Source organism: Sceloporus occidentalis, unplaced genomic scaffold, assembly GCF_023333645.1.
Source record: "Sceloporus occidentalis isolate IW3139 unplaced genomic scaffold, rSceOcc1.0.p SCAF_62, whole genome shotgun sequence".
Taxonomy (NCBI): Eukaryota; Metazoa; Chordata; class Lepidosauria; order Squamata; family Phrynosomatidae; genus Sceloporus; species Sceloporus occidentalis.
This window is the reverse complement of record NW_028317042.1, coordinates 4666146-4687278: the sequence shown is the minus strand read 5'-3', so window position 1 is coordinate 4687278 and position 21133 is coordinate 4666146. Positions and strand designations below refer to the sequence as shown.

The 21133-nt window shown below is 39.7% G+C and overlaps 1 protein-coding gene across 1 annotated transcript in view; it reads right to left on the bottom strand.

Annotated features, from left to right (window-relative positions):
- The window catches only part of LOC149287337 (F-BAR and double SH3 domains protein 1-like), a 40474-nt gene extending 22278 nt beyond the window's left edge, over positions 1-18196 (bottom strand). Inside the window, exons 1-6 of the mRNA XM_089493036.1 lie at positions 18176-18196; positions 15143-15240; positions 7841-7886; positions 5966-6039; positions 2583-2727; positions 1128-1264 (exon numbers count right to left, since the gene is read on the bottom strand). Coding sequence (XP_089349162.1) covers positions 1128-1264; positions 2583-2727; positions 5966-6039; positions 7841-7886; positions 15143-15240; positions 18176-18196 — 521 coding nt within the window. The remainder of the gene's footprint in view (positions 1-1127; positions 1265-2582; positions 2728-5965; positions 6040-7840; positions 7887-15142; positions 15241-18175) is intronic.
- Between the last annotated feature and the right edge of the window lie 2937 nt (positions 18197-21133).

The window sequence follows — 21133 nt, the reverse complement described above, 5'->3', positions numbered from 1 at the left end:
AGAACTTCGTAACAAAGAGGTTGTTTGCACTGGTGTGATATACAGACCTCCTGGACACGCCGAGGAGCTCAACCATCTGCTACTTGAAAAAATGACTAAACTGTCCTTTAAAGACGAGGTTATCATTATCGGGGAGTATAATCTACCTCATGTAGATTAGGGGTAAAAAGTGGGCTCAGTCTGGAGCAGAGACATCCTAACATTCCTACATAGAGACTGTGTAGAGGAGCCAACAAGGAAGGAGGCTATGCAGGATGTAGTATTTACAAATGGAGACTTTATTACAGATGTCATTGTAGGAGAGTGTTTGGGCTCCAGTGATTATTGATCAGTGTGGTTTAATATAAGGAGAGAAGTTACACTGAAGCACACTAAAAGATTTATTATCTTAGAAAGGTGGATTTTTCAAAAAAGTGTCTGATGTCTGGACAACTTTAGATGGAGTCTCAGATAAATGGAACTATTTAAGAGATGATCTGCTAAAGGCAGCAGAACACTGCATTTAACTAAAAGAAAAAAGGAAACGGATGTGGTACCCCGCATGTGTGGCAAATACTAAAGGAAAAATACATTAGGAAAAATGGGCAATCTATATGGGCCAAATGGTTCTTAACGTTTTTGCGGTGTCTCCCTTGCATATGCATAAGGGGATTCTGCAGAACCCCCCATATGCATTTGCCCTCTTCACTGCTCTCCAGCTATATTCAATGACATGTTTGGCCGAACACAGCCTCTTCCATATAATTACCGCCAACGAGCTCTAGCCCGGGCTCGGGGAACATGGCTAGAATGGGTCTGTTCAGCGGTCAGCATGCATGCATGGAAAGAGTTAAAATTGTCAGATCAGGGAATAAGAGGAGCTGCTAAAGCAGTTTAGAACTTAAAAATTGTCTTTTTAGGATAATACATATTAAAGTTCTCACTGTATACTTGAACATACATTGTTTATTTTTTTTTTTGAGGCTTTCAAGGACAGTAAACGGTTACTTTAAATGGGGGAGAAAATCCATGTGGAGCGCTTAAACATGCATACGCTACATTTTTCTTTAATTGTATCTTAAAGGCTTCTTCAGGGATACATAAATCGATATGTACTTTAAAGATCAATTGTTACCGATAATATTTACCTTGCATCGGCATCAGCTGCCTTTTCCTTGGCCACTTCACCGACCCGTTCTAGCTGGATGTAGCGTTTCCTAGTTTTGCCAACCTCTTTCACAGTCTCTAAAAGTTCATTTTGAACTTTCAAAAGCTGGTCAATGCTCTGGAAACAAAAATTCATATTGAATCATTCCGTTAAGAATTGTGTAAGACTTTTTTTTTCCTTTTACAATGTTCTTTTTTTTTTAAGACAGATTGATATTAATCTCATGTGTGCCCAGATACTTTACATGGCCTTACAAAACACAACTCCTGATGGTTTTCCATTATTCATGCAGAAACCGGGATACAATACTACTGGAATATAAAAGGGAATGTTCCAACTTGTCCTTGGCATGAAACTCAACACAATTAATCTATGCTGTTGTCCAACAAACTAAATACAACTGCCTCCAGCCATCTGCAAACGGCACCACTTTTTAATTCCGACAGATCTGTGTTAATGTGGGAATGTTAGTGATGAGGGAGCAGAGCATGGGTAAAATCTTAATGGTATTTATTTGCATGGAAAATATTTTATTTTTTAAATGCAGCCTAAATAAATCAACATTATACATTTTGGAAGCAGACCCTGAACAATGCAAGTAGCTGGTCTAAAGACTGCATAATAAAGACTGGTCCTTTTTATTACTACTACTACTACTACTACTACTACAACTACCAGGTCTTTTTTTTATTTTTTAAACTGCTCTAGTTTTTGTGCTATACAATGTTTTCTGGCGGTTGTATATTAGCCATTTGCACTTGTTCGAGACCAAAGTACCAAACACACTGATTCCTTCACTGCAAATCTCCCAGCCAGACTCTCTGAGTAATAAAGTATGCGGAGGAATGGGCTACATCAGTATTGCCATAAAGAATCGTTTCAGTGTGGGGAAACTCAACCCAATATTATCACACGACTAACAGTGACAGCCTCTAGGTTTGCAGGTAAATAAAGTTTATTGGAACAAAAAGAAAAAAGCAGGATTTGGTAAATGATAACCTAGATTACGACATAGAGCACTGTATTCTATGCTCAATGAGAAAAATATTTTTTCCATGAAACCTCTCATTAAATGAGTATCTCCGAAAAACAACCAGCTGTTATTCTTTGTTTAATGATTAATAGGAATTTGAACTACCTGGTATTGTTACCAGGGGTGGATCATCTGTAATTGTTGTTGACATCCAAGGATGCCTAAGAATCATACACAGTTTGGCCAGACCTTGCACAACACTCTTATTCGAAAGATTGAGAGGGATCACTCCCAAAGCTTGAGGCTAGTTATAAAATGACGAGCGACAGTCTTTCACAAATTACTACTGCATTTGGCATTAAACTACAGGCTACACTATCGCAATGTATTTACCTCTTTTCCATTTTCATCTGAAGAAGGGGCTGCTGAGTAAAATTGCCTACAACAAATAACTTTGTTTACCTTTTTCAGAGATTGCTCCTTTGCATTCCGAGCAGTTTTTGCAGCTTCGGTTGTCAAGGTCTTATAGCTCTCAGCAGCCATGACACGGGTTTGCCCAATAAAAGCAGTTCCTTCAATCATGGACCTCCACACGGAAAACACATTCCTGAGAGGAACAAACCACAGACCAACTACATCAAAACGTCCGTACTCTTTGATTTATATTTTAAAGTGATAACTGTCAAGACGAATATTTAACAGCCTGTCTTTTTATTCAGGGCTTTTCAATGAGAAAACCGAAAATGCCTAGAAACGGACGCACATAAAGTATCCCTTACATACGTGCAATTTGTAGGATTATACCTGAATGAAAAAACAAAACTTTGCATGATACACCTACAAAGTGCAAAGACAGACCAAAAAAAATGTAAAATGTGTGTTCAGTTGTAGACAAAATCCAAGTAGATTACGTCCACTGCAACATCTTGATCTACACTTCTACTAACTTCTTCGTAGAATGCTATTAAATTAGTTTGACATGACCTATGTTTCATAAAACCATGCCAATATATTATTTTCCACCATGATTGGATTTAGTAAGCAGGAACTATTTTAATTACACTAATCAGTTGTCACTGACATATGTGATATATATGTATTTTTATAGTCAAAGATCTGGTTTCTTCTTTCCTTGTCCCGTTCCTTGTGTATAAATATCCTTTTAAGTAAAGGGAATGGTCTGTTTTCCTGTAAAATATTTTGCTTCCAAAGTTTAGCCATTATCTTATTATGCTATTTGGAGAAAAAAAAGGAAACAAACAAAAAAAATTAAGAAAACATTAAAGCCAACGCAAATCCTAGGAACACTACATTTCTTGCTTAGTCCACTGGCTGTATACCAACATAAATAAAGAAATTGAAATACCAAGCGCTTGACCCACCACCAGCTGCACTGTGAGTACATAAAAACAAACAAAAAAATAGTGATTCATTCACAACAAACAGTTCTATTTAATAAGAGATCAATTCCCTGCTGATTCCTGGTGACAGATAGACATCTCCTGCGTAACTAAGGAAAAAAATACCCCTCCTCTCATTGTTGCCTTCAGCGATTAACAAAGATCACTCCGGTAGAAATAATTACTTTCCCCCCCAAAAAAACAAAATTCTTTAACAGAAAAACCACAAAAATAAGCAATAAAGGGAGGGAATGAGTGTGTCACCATGGATCAGCATAGAAAATGCGCTTTCGGTAGAACTAACTGTTTCCCTGCAACTCCTGGTGACACACAGATAGCAATATACCAAAGATCAAAAATAATGGGTGGGGAGAGAGACAAAGTCAATTCAGGAACAGGAAATAGCTGCTTCCAGGACTTTACTACCAAAAGATTGCATCCGTCAGTGAAGCTAGTAATGGCAAATAAAAAAATGAAGGCTTCTCCAAGCAGCTGTCTTGCTGATTTGCTCTGCTAATATCATGCATCTCTCTGCCCAGGATGTCAACACAGCATGAACAGAATTAGTCTTGATACTCATGGGTGGAGTCTTGGTAGATAGAATCCATCTATAATCAGTTAGGAAAAGCTATAACCCTTGTCGGTTCCAGACGTGGCCACTAACAGACAAGATCATTACTTCCACTTCTTTGTTTTCTCCTAGATAGGTAGTAATACACCGACACAAGGTGTTTGTTGCTTCTTCCGTTGTTCTTCTCACAGAGGTGGCAGCAATCATAAAAGGCAGTTTTCAGCGACAGACGAAGATAAATCTTCTGTAATGGCTCAAAAAAAAAAAAAGAGTAAAAATGAGACTGGAGGACTAAACTGAGATGCTGGGGATCATCTGGACCACAGGGTTAAGGTTCAATTCTGACAAGTGTGAAAAATGCCTGAACCTCTGAAGCAAAACAATTTTAAAGTCTAACAGAGCGCTGATAGCAGAGACAGTAGTCAGTTGTAGACCACGAGCAAAGCCCTCCTGAAGTCCAGAATCAATGGATAAGGACACTCTGAAATAAAACAACCCTTTGACTCGCACCAGGAACAAAATCTTTTCCAGGTGTTCAGATATCTTAAGGAAATCCCTTTCACTGCTAGGAAAAAAAAAAACCTTTGTTCTTCAGTAGTTATTGTTTAATCTCCAGTTCGTCAGATGAACCATTCCTGCATAGGTATGGACTATGGCACCTTGGTTGCCTTAACTAACCATGAGAGATAAGGTGGATCAAATCTGCATACTAAATCAAATTTAACAAACAATGAGTATGTATAAACTAAAAAAAAAAATTTTGTTTAAATTCAGTGCTCCTTTCACTGTTATAAATGGTTGTAGGAAGCATATCAGTGATGATTGGCAGCTTATCTCCAGTTCAAAGTACAAAATAGCCAATTTCCTCAGATTTTATTTAAGGGTTGACATTTTTCCGACAATTACATTCGATGGTAGCGCTGTCCAGTTTTAAATAGTGTTCACGTGTTCTCTCTTATACCGCACCCTTGATTTGTTAACTTGACCTTCTCTATGGATGCTACAAACTGTTGTGCAGTGTATTTTACATGGGTTGTCAACACAATTACATGCATGGGTTATGCAGGAGATGGAGCAGAAGATGGACCCAGGCTGACCCTGTCCACACAGTCTGTTGAAACCCTCAGCCAGTAGTCTGAACTGCAAATGTATAAGCAAGTCCTGTACAAAAAAAACTTCTAATTATAAATGTACCTCAACTTCATAACAGGTTAAGTTGGTTTCTTTATTAGAACTTGACACCTGATTCACAGAAGCCATTTTTATTTGAAACGCATTTATTTTTTAAGCTTAATTTTTTTCTCTTGCTAAAATGGAATTGTAAGTAGTTACACATGATATGCAAGGCTAGCATTAAATACAGAAATACCGGTAATTGCAAATATAAAATGCCTTTTTTGCAATTCGTAAAAAGAATTCTACATAGAATAGTTCACAGCTAGAGGAAACTTACACCGAAAGAAAGCAGTAGACAGAGCAATGCAGTGACAACACAAAAATGGAGACCAAAAAATGAAGTCACCCTAGCGTCTGATAATGGAAGGTGCCAATACTTCTTGAGAAGGACCAATTTAGCTCTTAAATTATATAAAGGCAGCACAAGCAGATTAATTAATTTAGTTTATACTAGAAGTTCTATTTACTGCATCTGGCTAAGAATACCTAGGGATGGTCCTTAGTCATTCTACTGTAGGTTTTAATTTTTTTGAAGATTTAAAACATGAATATTAAAGTACCTACAGCATGCATCATTTTATTAGGAGGCTGCCTGGGTATCTGGGACACGGTACTGACACTTTAATACGCATTGTTAATTTTCCCCAAACTTAGGATAGTTTTAACTGGTCATACACACCCACCAAATTTTCACATACCTGCATTCGCTGGTCTCATTTTTCCCACGTTGCCAATCTCTTTTAAGGTACTGACCTGCCAGTCTCGTCAGTGCCTGGAGGTCACAAAAACAGCATGTTCATAAAAGGCCTCTGTCTGCCGTGCTTGTTTACCAGAACATACTACTTTTCCTCGCACTGCTCTGCTACATTCTGCACTTGTACAGAGAAGCCCACACATTCCACTAGGAAACATAATAACACAAGACGGCCTAAGCGGTTAGCGCCAGGCTCACAAATATTGATTCTTGCCAAAGAGGATGTGTACTTTGCTTGCAAATAACACCGTTGACATTAGAGCGTGACTGACCCTTGGCCAAATGAGAAATGTTTAATTATTTTTGTACCATAACAGTTATATACTGTATGTGTATACGCATGTAAATGTCTACACTCATCTTGCAGCCTCTGGAAAATATTTTTCTTGGTAAGAAAGTATAGAAATTTCCATCGATTTTGCATTCATCTGTAATGTTATTGTGCCTATGAGGCCACGTCTTTGGTTTTGCAAAAATATATGAAGAAAAATTAATTTCCAAGCATAACACTGAGTGCAGGATTTAACAGCTTTTACCCTTATTTTCACCTTCACTTGTGCAATGAGGTGCAATGTTTAAAAACAAAAAAAACTAAATATTTAGTTGTGGATGGTCAGCCCCAAAAATCAACATTGCGTAATCCTCAACATGCAAAATGCAAAAAGATTCCAACTAATATAGCAACCTTAGCGGAAAACTACAACCCATTTTCAGGTCTGAGGTCAACCACATGTATCGTGGCTAGACCCAGGCTTAATATTTGATTAAGGATTTTATTTTATTTTTTGCCTGAAAAATCCACCTATTCTATAATATTCCAAAGATAAATTTAATAGTATCCAGGGGCTAGCCTATATTTTGTATAGCATGCTGGATGATGGTGATCTAACCAATATTTTACAACAACAATTAACACTGCAATTAAAAAATAAACTGAAACATACAATTATTTCAGATTAGTGTTACTTTAACTAAAGTCGTTAATGGGTGCTTCCAACCCAGGAATGCACGTAGGAGTCGATATTCTGTCTTTAAAGGAGATGTCCTATGGAAATTTTAATTGCACGCTGCACGGTGAGCTGAGATCTAATAACTCCAGTCTGAAGCCCATTGTTTGCCGATGTTGTCTGGCTAATAAGTAAACAGACTTCCTGTGTGTAGTTCACTGCATGAGATCCTTGTTCTGTGTCTGATGTTTGTTTGCTCTTTTACAGGGGTGCCACCTGCCAGATGTATTTATTTTAAGTATTCCTGTCGTTCATCAGGGTCATAAACAAAAACAACCTTCCAGCAAACTTCTTATTTTTTTTTTTTAATTATGTACTTTCATGTATATTTTTCTTATTTTACATTTAACAAAAGAATAGAAAACTCAAAATATGGACGGCATCATATGAATTTACTAAAAAAGACACAAAAATGTTTCTGCAGGCACGGGAAAGGCTATAGACAAAATCAAAAACATTTCTTTTACTCCTGTGAAGACAAGCAAACATTACAAGAGGGGGCAGAATAATTGACATACAAACGTCAGCAAAATGGGCAAGTGAGAGATAAATCGGCACTAAAAAGGGCATGGGAGAAAGAAAGCAGATGATGGCAAATGCATCTGAGCAACAGAGGAAGAAAAAAAATTGGAGAATAGGAAAATGGACACAAAAGATAGGGCAGAGAAATTGGCACAGTGCTGGTTACCTAAGGGTTTGCGTTGGGCTGTAACGGCTGGGGGTCCGGATCTGTATTTCTGATGGCGGCCCTGCTGCATAACATCTAAATTGGTTTTCTCACACTTTATGTGTTAGCGCATATAGCGTCTTACCTGTCCGTATTCTTTTTCAATAGCTGCTCTTTGCTTGCAAAAGGACCTGCAAAGTAAAAAATAAAAGCAGACGTGACACAGGTTAAGTATCCCTTTCTATTTGCTGTTAACCTAAAAAGTTCCCATAAAAAGTGTAAATGACACAGTGGATAAATATTCAAGATATATTTTTTCTCTTTTGGATCTAATATTGTGAAATTGTTCCATAAGAATGGGTCATAGGGGATTAGAAACATCCAGTAACAAAGAGCAGGATTCTATTTATCCTTTCAGCAGGAAGAACGGTTTTAAACTGGTAGAAGCCCATAATTACGTCTAAATTAGCAACATCTTGCCCAATAATTAACTGAACATAAAAGTGTGAGAGGGGGCTGGCTGTACTTAGAATATGTTTTGAAGACATGCCAGAGAGAAAAAAAACAAAAACACAAAATAGTACATGAACACTATCAAAAAATGTATAATGGTTACAACACAAAGAACACTAGCATAAAATCCAGGTAAATGTGAGAGGAAAAAAAATAAAATAAATAAATCGCCAATCACGCAGTCTCACATTGTCTATCTTTGTGTAATAGAAAATAAATCAGATCCCAGTTTGGTCATTCATTGTTCACATTCAGAGGCATGTGCACTAGCAGAGACTTCCACCTCTCCAAACAGAACTTTTATTGAGGTAGGCCTCAGAATTGCTTTACTTTATGGGGTTTAGCTCTAATGTAGCACAAAATGCATGGAGCGTGGTCTGTTCATGTTTAGTGTACGCTATATACCCCTGCATTAAATTTCTATTTTGGATACAAACTTTCAAGCTGTGGCGTGCCATTATTTTGTGCATCTAGAATCCAGGTAACACAGGTAAATGGGGAATTATTATTCAAAGCACCAAACAGTCTACTGCCTCAAAAACCCTTACCAAACAATAATGTATGATAGAGCACTTTAGGCAAGTACCGTATTTGCTCGATTATAAGACAAAGTTTTTTTCAGAGCAATACCCCTTGTCTTATAATCAGGGTCATCCTATAATCAGACCTCAAATAGGTCTGATTATGAGACTAAGATCCAGATCCCCCACAGCGCTGAAGGGGACCTGGATCCTCCTGTCTTATGTCCCCCATTTAACATCCCCCCCAAAAAAACTTACCGGTGCTTCCGACTCCCTGGGAAGTGTTAATTGGGGGGCATAAGGCATTTCTGCCTCCTGAAATGCCTTAAACCTAAACGTAAATAAAATTGGAATAATTTATCTAAAATATTCTATAACGTAAGATGATTTTTTTAAATGCAAGTCATATTTCTCTGTTTGGACAATTACTTAATGTCTGGAATGAACCCTCCAGGCCTATTGATGTGGAGATTAATGATCTACTGATTGTCCGACTCAGCACTTCTTCAACATTATATCCATAAAACCAGAACTGGTATCTGAAATCCACCTTATCTTGCATACATCTATTTTTAACTTGCTTTTAGCGACAGTACACCAGGCTGCTAAGTACAAACTACAAAAGGATACATTTAATGCCTTACAGTAACTATGATCAGCTCGGACTTTTTTCCTGTCCATTTAAAACATACACAAAATATATGAAACTAAGCTGTTACGTCAAATGTAATCTTGTACTTTTTACTTAAGGATTTTGTTCTCAATACTACCAGATCTTCAAATCATTAGATTACAATGCCCAAGTAAAGTAAAAGAAACTGATAGTTTGATGCCAATTTCGATAGTGATTTCCAAAGCATATTAGCATAGATACAAAAACCAAACATGTGGTTTACATAAAGGCCTTCCAACATTACTTATTTACCCAGGAAAATATTAACTGAAACATGTAGCACAGTTAATCTTAGTACTCAAAATAAGGGCAGATTGTCAGAAATAATTTTATCAAAAACATTTTATACTAGTTCAAGTCATTTCACATCCCTTTTTTTCTCTCTACCTTCCTCTCGCTCCTCTGTGTCTCGCTCTACCATCTTTCTCTCTCTTCTCTAATCGCTCCATATTTTTTCTTCTTTACACTTGTTATACCTTCCTTTTTGTCCCCCCCCTTTATTTTGTGTCCTTCCACATCTTCCCATTTCCCTCTTTTTCGATACCATTTCTTTTTTCCTATCCCTTTTTTTCTTTTCACTTTCCTTCCTCTCTCTTTCTCAAGCTTTTTGATTTTTATACGCCTTAATGTCTCTTTTACGCTATCCAGTTTTGAAATAATTTTATTTTGACAATACTTAATTGTTATTAGTATCATTTACACACAAGAATTAGTCGGCAATCCAATTTATGTGAAATTACATTTTAGTTTGTTGTTGTTGTTTGGTTATTTGCCCACTGTGCAATACCAGGCTGGTTTCTAGGGGACATGCTCTCAAAGAAAGGCTCGATGCTACATTTTAGAATATTATTCTTAACGTGCTTTTTATTTTTACAATCTGGACTAATTTTCTGAAACTATCAACATGAACTTCAAAAGCACAGTCTTCCTCTGAAGTGGAGAGATAGGGGCTAAATGACCGCATGCTGTCAGCCCATCTAGGTCAGCAGCATACTGTAACACCAACATTTCAGATGTTGCCACATGGAAGCTATAGTACACAAGAACACAAGTACATATTAATCTATTTACATGTGTATTAAAAAGATAAATACGGTTGGCATGTTTGTGGACAGATAGCTAGACAGTCTAGCTAGATTGGTTTCTTCAATGATTATGGAATATAACCCCCCTTTTTATGCGTACCTATCCTGTGTTATATTGTGTTCTACTACATACCATATTGGCTCGAATATAGGCCGCACTTTTCCCCCCCACTTTAAGTTTTTAAAGTGGGGGTGCGGCCTATATTTGGGGTCTAGCGCCCGACGCCCGGGACATGCAGTCCCGGGCGCCGGGCAGGCAGCGGGGTTTGGATACAGATCCCCCGCAGCGGTGCAGATACGCTCAGACAGCCTCCCCTGCCAGCACTTCCCACGGGGGGGGGGTGCCGGCACGGGAGGTTGTCTAAGTGCATCGTGCGGACCGTCTTCCACTGCCCCCCCCCCCGACTTACCGGAGCAGACTCCCTGGTGTCTTGCAGGGCCGGCGGGGGACATCTACACAATACGCATATACAACTGGATGTGCCGGCACCGGAAGTTGTATACGCGTATTGCGTAGATGTCCCCCGCCGGCCCCACAAGACACCCGGGAGTCTGCTCCGGTAAGTGAGGAGGACAGTGGAAGCATATCTCGGGGAGGGAGGACAGTGGCAGCATATCTCGGGCAAGGAGGACAGTGGCAGCATATCTCGGGCAGGGAGGACAGTGGCAGCATATCTCGGGCAGGGAGGAGGACAGTGGCAGCATTTCTCGGGGGGGGGGAGGACAGTGGCAGCATATCTCGGGGCGGAAGGACAGTGGTAGCATATCTCGGGGAGGGAGGACAGAGTGGCAGCATGTTTTTTTGGTGTTTTTTTAAAGAAAAAAACTTTTTCTTTAAAAAAGCACCAAACTTTTAGGGTGCGGCCTATATACGGGGGCGGCCTATATCCGAGCCAATACGGTACATGTAAATTTACTGTACAACATATATTGGATGCAGTTACTAACTAACTCGGGACTTAAGAATATGATTTAGTTTCCATTGCTTTTATTATTTGGTTGGACATTTATGTAGAAATAGTAGGGGGGTACATTTTTGAGGTGTGTGCATGTGATGTGATGAGTGTCCACTAAACTAGGTATCTATAAAATCACTTGTCGTAAAACAAGTCTATATCATTGCCTAGTGTAGAAGGTTTCTCTGACTGTCACCTAACGAAAACAGCCCACCCTTCCACAGGGAAAAAATATGTTTGCCTAACCTAAATGAACAGTGTAGAGAGCTGTAAAATGTAGTTTTTGAGAAGAGTGTAGATTAAAAGATGATTAATGTCCTAAAAATGTATTAATGAACTTGTTAACGTGAATATCCAAGGTATGTTGTGCTATACGCAGGTCCTGCTCAATAACTTGTTACAAAGAAAACAATGTATGCTTCAGTAACTCAGAGCTATGAACGTATTGCTAGATTCATCTACATGGGACTGCGTATTCATTTTCTTTTGCTATCCACCCACTCACTTCAAGTTCCCGAAAAATCCAAAAGTTTACTTAACTCCCCACTGAAAGGAAGTGAATAAACTGCTAAAGTATGCTTTACAACGTGATGCAATTGTAGATGTGTGCACACAGACTTCCCATAATTCAAGTTGAAATATATCCTAAAGGATTAGTTACACGTTTGTAAGAGCATATTAGAAAACAAAGATGAAGATAGATATGATACAATACAAAAATCTGTAGGTGTAACATCAATTAAGAAACACACAAATACCATGCCCTACAGACAGTAAATGTTGAGTATTCAGTGTTACACTACTTAATGTTCAGGTATAGATATTGAAGTAGATAGGGCAATCGATCTGAGACAGGAGACGGATTATATATATTATATATAATATCTTGGAGGAAAGAAGAAGAGAGGATGGTAATTCCCTTTAATTATTTAAATGTTTGTAACAAATTAAAAGAGTTAAAGTTGTTTCAAAACAGAAGAAATGTTACCACAAGATAACAACAATTTAAATATATATATATATATATAGAGGTTTAGATTCAAGGTAAGAAACTTTGACCTTACTGAGAGAGTAGATATTTGGAAAGTCTCCCAATGGAAGTGGTAGAGGCAAATAGAGTAAGGGAACCTAAACATGCATTGGGAAGACGTAAAGCTATCGTGACCATGGGAAGACCAAGAACCGATGAAGCCCGGGTCTTTACATTAGGACAAATTGGCAGAAAAGTTCTGCTGTCAAATTCTATAATTACATTTTTTTTAACTACCGTATTTTTCGCTCCATAAGACGCAGTTTTTTTCCTCCCAAAGTAGGATGAAAAATCAGCCGCGTCTTATGGAGCGAAGATGCAGGCAGGGAGGGGGGGGGGGGGGCAACGATATACCGTATTTATCGGCGTATAACACGCACTTTTTTAACTAAAATCCGGAGCTTAAACCTTACCTGCGTGTTATACGCCGATAAATCCGGGGTCGCAACTGAGGCAGGCGGCGGCGGCCGCCAGCAGAGGAGTCCTGGATTTCTGCCAGTCAGGGGGGCCCAAGGGGTGCCGAGCGGTTGCTGAAGACAACCGCTCGGCAACTCTCGGGCCCCCCTGCCTGACAGATATACAGGAATCCTTTGCTGGCGGCGGCCGCCGCCACTGCCGCCTGCCTCAGCGCTTCAACTCCTGTGTTGGAAGCGTTTGTCTCGGGTGCCGGCGCTTTACGCTGGGCGCCGGCATATGACGTCAGACGCCGGCGCTCAGCAGTGAAGCGCCGGCACCCGAGACAAACGCCTCACTCTTCCAACACAGGAGTTTAAGGTAAGTGACCGGGGCGGGGGGGGGAGATCCTGAGAAGGGGGGGTTAGGGAGTTAGAGGGGAGATCCTGAGAAGGGGGGGTTAGGGAGTTAGAGGGGAGATACTGAGAAGGGGGGTTAGGGAGGGAGGTCTTACTGTGTGTGTCTTACTGTGTTTGTGTGTGTGTCTTACTGTGTGTGTGTGTGTGTGTCTTACTGTGTGTGTGTGTGTGTGTCTCACTGTGTCTGTGTGTGTCTTACTGTGTCTGTGTGTGTCTCACTGTGTCTGTGTGTGTCTTACTGTGTCTGTGTGTGTCTTACTGTGTCTGTCTGTGTGTGTCTCACTGTGTCTGTGTGTGTCTTACTGTGTCTGTGTGTGTCTCACTGTGTCTGTGTGTATCTCACTGTGTCTGTGTGTGTCTTACTGTGTCTGTGTGTGTCTTACTGTGTCTGTGTGTGTCTTACTGCGTGTGTCTTACTGTGTTCATAGCTTATTCAGTTATTGTAATAAATATTTTAGCCCATTTTTTAGCTCAAAATATTTTTTCCTTTTTTTTCTCCTCTAAAATCTAGGTGCGTCTTATCAGCAGGTGCGTCTTATAGAGCGAAAAATACGGTAATTAAACTTCTCGTTAGCTTTTTTGCAGGTCTATAGTAAATTTACAGCATGCATGATTAGGAGTAGCCATATCATAAAACTGAAAATAAATGAAAAATGATTCTACTCAAGGGCTTTTCATAGACAAAGCGAAGCATGTCCTCCAGCTGTTGTGCAACTAGAATTTACATGACTCAGGTAGTATTGAGAAGAAAAATGAGGGTGTCTGCAGCTGATTTAGAGACACTAACATTCTTTATATCAAAAATTAAATAGTGAACCTTTACACAAGATCTCTGCATCATATTAACTTGTAAAATATAAAAAAAATAGTCTGGGGCATAATAAACATTGTAAAAGTTATATCTGTTCACAACTGAGACACCAACGTTGCTCATGTATATGCTATAAACCCTGTATGTACTGTTTGATTATATGTAAATAATATACCGTATTTGCTCGATTATAAGACAAGGTTTTATAATAGGTTTTAGCATGTACTGGCTGACTTGGCATGATAGGAGTGTGATTGCTAACAGCAAACACACTCTTTTTATACCCAGGCAACCAGTAAATGCTGGAACCTAGGCATGATGGGACTGTGATTGCTGTTAGCAGATTGCTGTTAGCAATCACACTCCTATCATGCCAAGTCAGCCAGTACATGCTGGTACAGGGTGGCTGTAAGTGCAGACCCCATACTGCTGGCAGCATCAATACACAAGGGGGGCAGCTAGCCAGGTTTCAGCATGTACTGGCTGACTTAGAATGATAGGAGTGTGATTGCTAACAGCAATCACAGTCCCATCATGCCTAGGTTCCAGCACTTACACATCCATGCTATCACACACACACTCATTCATTCATATACTCATTCATTCACACATTCATTCCCTCACAGGCATACTCATTCAAACAACCTCCCCCACCCCCTTACCTACTACAGCTCTCGATGCCGTTTACAGAGGAGGCAGGGGGCGCGGCCTCCCTTGTTCTCCCCACAGAGGAGGCAGGACTGGAGCAGAGAATAGACCCTCCCACAAGTAAACGGCAGGGCTTGTGACTATGTGATCCTGGCTGCCGATCTCACGCGGGCCGCACCTCGAGGTCACATAGGCCGCATTTGGCCCGCGGGCCGCATGTTGGACGCCCCTGATTTAGTAGTTACCAGTTGTAACAGTCATACCATGTGAAGTGAATGGTGTACTATGTAAAATATATAGATTTTTTAGGCCATAACTTTTGTGAGCAGGCCACAGCCTTTGGGATTTTTGCTTTGATTGAACCTTGTAACCGAATTCCCTGCGGAAGAAAACAGTACCTGATATCTTCCAAGAGTTCAGTATCTTGCTGCTGTTTATTCTGAAGACTGGAAAGCTGTTCTCCAAAATGTACCTTCACCTCTTGAGTAACTTTCACCTATTAAAAAATGAAGCAAACAAAAAATGTTGACATTTATTTCAGGGTGTCCAAGTTTCAAGAGACCCCTGGAGACGTATAGGCAGAAGGGGTTACATGACCCAGCCATGCACTCAGGAAGGAACTGGGGGAGGATTTGGGGTCAAACATCGGTCAGCGACTCAGTATCACCTGGGTGGGATTTATTTTGGAGGGAAAATATACTGTATAAATTTATGTGAAAATAACCATATTTATTATGTCAAACTGATATACAGAGGAGAGAAGATTCCCGCCCTCCCTCCCCGAGTCTAGGAGTTCAGCGGAGGACGGCTGCACTGGATTGTGTTGGGATCTGGCGGAGTGATCCAGAGGTTTTTAGACCTTGATCTAGTTTGTGGTATGGGCATACATTCATGTTGTGTTAGATGTTAGAGTGATGCCCATACAGGTTTTCTACATTCAAGGTGTTTATTGCCCCGACCCATCGTGTCCTGAGTTTTACAACGACCGGTGGTATCTGGCGGGGCTGGTGTCGTCAATAGGACCATTAAGTTATGGTCGGTTCAGTTTTAAATTCAGAATTTTAAGACGTGTACATTTCTTTAATACTGTTAAATTTGGAGTAATAAACAATGTCGCGGCATTTAGTAAATAAATGCCGTGGCCAATTCTAAATCCAATGTGCCTCCGTGTCATTTATTTGGTGTTCGAACAGTTTATACACAGTGCCGTAATGATAATGTGTAGTGCATGGGTCATGTAATGCATTGCTAGCTCCATGGAGAAGATTACATATTGTATTTTATTTGGGAGAGCAATGGCAGTGGGCAGCAATACCTCCTCACTTACAGAAACAAGTAAGTATTATCAAGGGGTCAGCAGCATTTCATGCTAGACATTGGTGCCCACCATTTCCATTATCTTCAGGACCTTGCGCCCTCCCAAGTGCTTACGGAGAACCATGCGTGTTGATCATTACCAAATGACAAATTCAAGCTCCAATGCGCCAAGTATAAACAAATTAAAATCCTTTAGTACACATGTCCCCAAAAATCTAATACATTTACATTGTAATGAAGGGCAATAACCAAAACAATGTAAAATCTACAACACGCACTGAAAACACGTATGAAACAGTATTAGAACTCTAGACTTTGCAACTTACAAGGTTAACTTGACCATCAGTGAGTTGACTTATTACTCAAAAGACAATCCTGGATTATAAAGTGCCTTAAAAAGGACTGTACATTTGTATCTGAGAGTGGTAATAACAACAACAATAAACATTTTGGCAGAGGTTTACTTAACAAGGGAAAGTTGGAGTGTAAAATATCTAGCTAAATCATTTATGTTAGGCCAATAAAAAAAATGTAATCAACAATTAGATCCCTTTGTAAAAAAAAAACATCTTGTGGATAACAAAGAAATGCTTTCTTTTTTTAAAAAAATAATACATTTTATTTACATTATGCATGGCAAAACCTGCCTCCAAGAAATATTTTCCTGACCAGAGATTCTCCCCGATCACACAGGACCAACCAACCATCCTAATCTGGTTGCTATTAGATATTTTACCCAAACTCATATTTTAGTAAGCAGATTTTGTCTCTGTTAAACCTCTCACATTCACTGTTCTTAAAATCAGGTCAATCACTTCCCAAATCCCACATCTTAAAAGTTGTATAAAAAAACAAAATCAAAAATCAAAATAAGCAAATGTATGCTATTATATATTCATATATTTTCCATGGGGAAATTGATTTTTTTTTCCTTCAAGTTATGCATGATTATCTCTCCCACACTTAAAATCACAAAATAATAAAAAGTTCTGGATTATTGCATAATTCTGCATCTGTTTTCATTCATAGGTCAATCGTTCTGTTTTGTTTATTTTTAAAGAACACAGCTCACTTTATCAATATGATATACAGCATTCTGTTTATGGTAGCTAAATATCCACATTACATATGTATGTATACAGCGTGATCAAGAATAAAACAGCAGCATATTTAAATATGTCCAACAAGCATCACGTCTGGATTTAAATTCTATACTCTCATTTTAGAACAAACCGATCTTAAGAAATGTATTGATTGCCTGACTGCGTCCAGCGAAGGTCATCTTTCTCATTCACCTTGAACTATCTTTACAGTGCATGAAAACCACTACCTGCCCACAAAAAAGATAATTCAACTCAGACGCTCTTAAACTCTGAGACAGTCTCCGCTGTCCTAGGACTCAAATTAATATTCTTCGAGCTGTGCCAGATAGTTTTCTAAAGTATAATGACCTGGGTAATGGAGGATGGGAATTACTTCATAGCGGCTAGTGCAAAGCTGGTGTTGGCTAGTGCTGATCCTCTAAGATGACTTAGTTAATAAACATTCTGCATCAGCAACAGTCTTTGATAGGCATACATATATGATATGTACTTATTATACATGGGTTTCCACATGATCTACTATCCATGTGGGCTTTGGCTATTTAATAAAGTGATCTGGCAGCTGGGGACATGTCATTGGCTCTAGTAAACCATACAGCCCACTCCAAATGATGTTGCAATTTGTGTGCTACATCATTACACTTTTTATGTCCAGTAAATATAACAAGGTACTAGTTCCATATGGGACATCACAATATGGCCAAATGAAAAGTCACTTGTCCTGCTTGATAATCAGATGTCTCTGTGGCAGGTATGTGCACCTCTTCTGCAATGCCCTGTATGTGGGATACAGACTGCAATACATACATGGGACAGGTACCCGTACATATTGACAATCTTACGCTAAACGTGTAGCAGATAACCAGGAACATTCTATTGACTGTAAATGCTACACATTTAGAACCTTACTCCAGAAATGCACTTTTATAAATAGTCTAGTGAGTTACAACCCCCCCCCCCCCTCAATGACAGACACGGACATCAAAGCCAGCCCAGAGCAGTAAGACTCACTTTGCGGGGAGGAGGCTGCATCCTAGTTGCTTCTTCCCCGAATCTGCTGATCCGCTCACCGTCTCCAATGGTGAAAGGTGCCCAAAAGCCCGGAACTCGCTTCACCTCTGCCTGCTCTCCTCCCCATCACTCGTCGACACACCCACAGCACGGTCTACAGTCAAGACATATCCACGCCCCCTCCTGGGGGGGGGGGGGGAACCTCTATTAAAACCACGCCCTCTTACTTGAGTTGAACACCCACTTTAACTGTAATCCCGACCACTATGTTTATACTTATTCGCTCCCGCCCGAATCGCCTTAGTGGCTGCTGCAGCTCATGCTGTGAAGTAGTTTGATTTGGTGTGAAGAGCACCTCCTCCTTCAGCTGTGTCACAAACTACAACTATCTCTAATCCTTACTGCTGGTTATACCAAAACAGATAAGTAAAGTGACAAAAAAGGCTTTTTGTGTTCTTAAAAATGAAAGTACAAAGAATGTTAAATGTTACTAGCCACGCTTGAGTCCTATAATAAGCAATGTGTTTTATTATCTGCGTTAAAGAACTTAAGAGAACATTTTTGACAGAATCCTGAAGCAATTTCCCCTTTGAAAAATATACAAAACTTCACTTATAGATGTTGCTGATTTGATATCAAATGCATAGGTGAAATGTTCCAGTGTAATTTTATACCAAATATGCCTATGCCGAGGGCCGGTCCTAGACCAAGTGACACCCCAGGCAAGAATATTCTCTTTAACATAGATAGCAATATGTTTAGAGTCTAGCAGTGAAGACGCTATGCAAATTAGGGTGCAGAGTAGTTACCGTATTTGATTGATTATAAGACGACCCCCCCCCCAAAATGTGAATATTAATTTAGGGGGAAAAAAAGCCTGAACATAAGACTACCCTATAGGAAAAAATTTTTACTAGTAAATATTAATTCACATGTAAACTATGAATAACCCCTTAAACGTCCATTGACGGGTCAGGCACGTCATGCAAAATGGTCAGTTAACGACCTATGACATGCCTAATACGTAATGGGGTTACATTTGTCCAGAAAGCAATCAAAGATTGCTTTCTTCGTTCAGATGGTGTTGCTGTAATGCCTCGACATAGAGGCATTCAGCAACACAGAAAAAAAACACCGGGGAGCAGTTAGATCGCTCCCCGGAGCGTTTTTAATAGTTCATTTAAAAGACGGTACTGTTGATCACCGCATAGTTTGTGCCCTTTTATTTTTTTCAGGGTTTATTTTATATTTTTAGCACCTTTTTGCTTACTGTATTTTTTTGTTATTTCATAGGGGTTAATGATGCAGCGCAGTTATACTGCGGAGGAGGCGTATGAATTTTTGGCCTCAGATTCTGAGGCCACTGACGTTGGTCATTTCACAGATACAGCTAGTGACTCCATTGCAGTTTGTGCAGATTTCTTGGGAGACATTGTCTCCCAGTCCAACCTTTTTGCCCAGCAGTACCATGCTGCTAACCCTGACTCCTATTTTGCAAAGCAGCCATGGACCCCCATTGACGTGCCAGAATTTCTTAAATTCTTGGCATTAACTATGCTAATGGAAATTATTAATAAATCCTTCCATCCGCTCCTACTGGAGCACCAGCCCCATCCTTAGTACCCCCATTTACACCCAGTCGATGGGTAGGAGAAGGTATGACATGATCCTTCATTTCATGCATTTTAGGGATAACAGCCTGTGCCCCCCTAAGGAGCACCCCCAGTTTGACAGGCGGTATAAAATCCGCCCCTGATTACCCATCTCGCTGCCAAGTTTACAGAGGCTTATACACCTGGAAGGGATATCTGCGTGGATGAATCCCTGATGAAGTATAAAGGAAGGTTGGGATTCAAGTAGTATATTCCTTCCAAGCGCTCCAGGTATGGAATAAAATTGTATAAACTATGCGAGAACGAAACTGGGTATACTCAGACTTTCCGGGTATATGAGGGAAAGGATAGCCACCTTAACCCTCCAGGTTCCCCAGAACATCTGGAAACCAGTGCCAAGATTGTTTCGGACCTAATATTCCCCCTTATGAACAAAGGCTACCACTTGTATGTTGACAACTTTTATACAAGCGTCCCTTTGTTCAAGCTGCTGTGTTGTTTTTACACAGTAGATTGCAGTACTATAAGAAAGAACCGCGTGGGTTTCCCACAAGATCTGGCACAAACCTGACTACGAAAGGAGGAGACCTCAGCTCTACGTCAAGTGGAGCTCTTGGCATTGAAGTTCATGGGCAGCCTGTCCCTTCTGAAAGTTGGGTTGAACGGGTGTCAAAATTCCAAATTGAAGGTACACATGTCCCAAATGTTACCTTTTAGCCCACACACAACCTGACAAACCATGCATGTGGGGTATCACTGTACTCAGGAGATGTTGCTGAACACATATTGGGGTGTTGGTTGGCAGTGACACATACTAAAACCTGTATATATATAACTAAAATACAATTTGGTGTCTAGTTTCCAAAAATATATGGTTTCATGGGGATAAATTGAGTTAACTGGCTTCAAAGAGGAGGTGGAGGCAGAATATTTTTTTTAAAGTAAAAGATTTTTCAAATAAAATTCAGAATTTTTCAAATTGTCACCATGTTTTATTGTTTTTATAGTAAATTAGATGATATGATCAAAATAATCTGAATATCTGAATAAAGCCCATCTTGTCCTGACAAAAACAACATATTACTTGTGTGGGTACACTTTATGGGTGAGGAGAAAATTACATTTAAACACAAGCACCGCAAAAGTGTTAAAACAGGCTCGGCCCCAAAGGGTATATAAGGGAAAATAAGCCCGGTCCTTAAGGGGTTAAGAAAAATTATTTTTTTTTATTTCCTTTTATTTGCCAACCTGCCCCAGGTTAAGCACATCTGCCCCCCAGATATGCCTTATAGCCTCTTATATGCCACTCTGTCCCCCAGATATGCCTTATACTTCCCTTTATTCC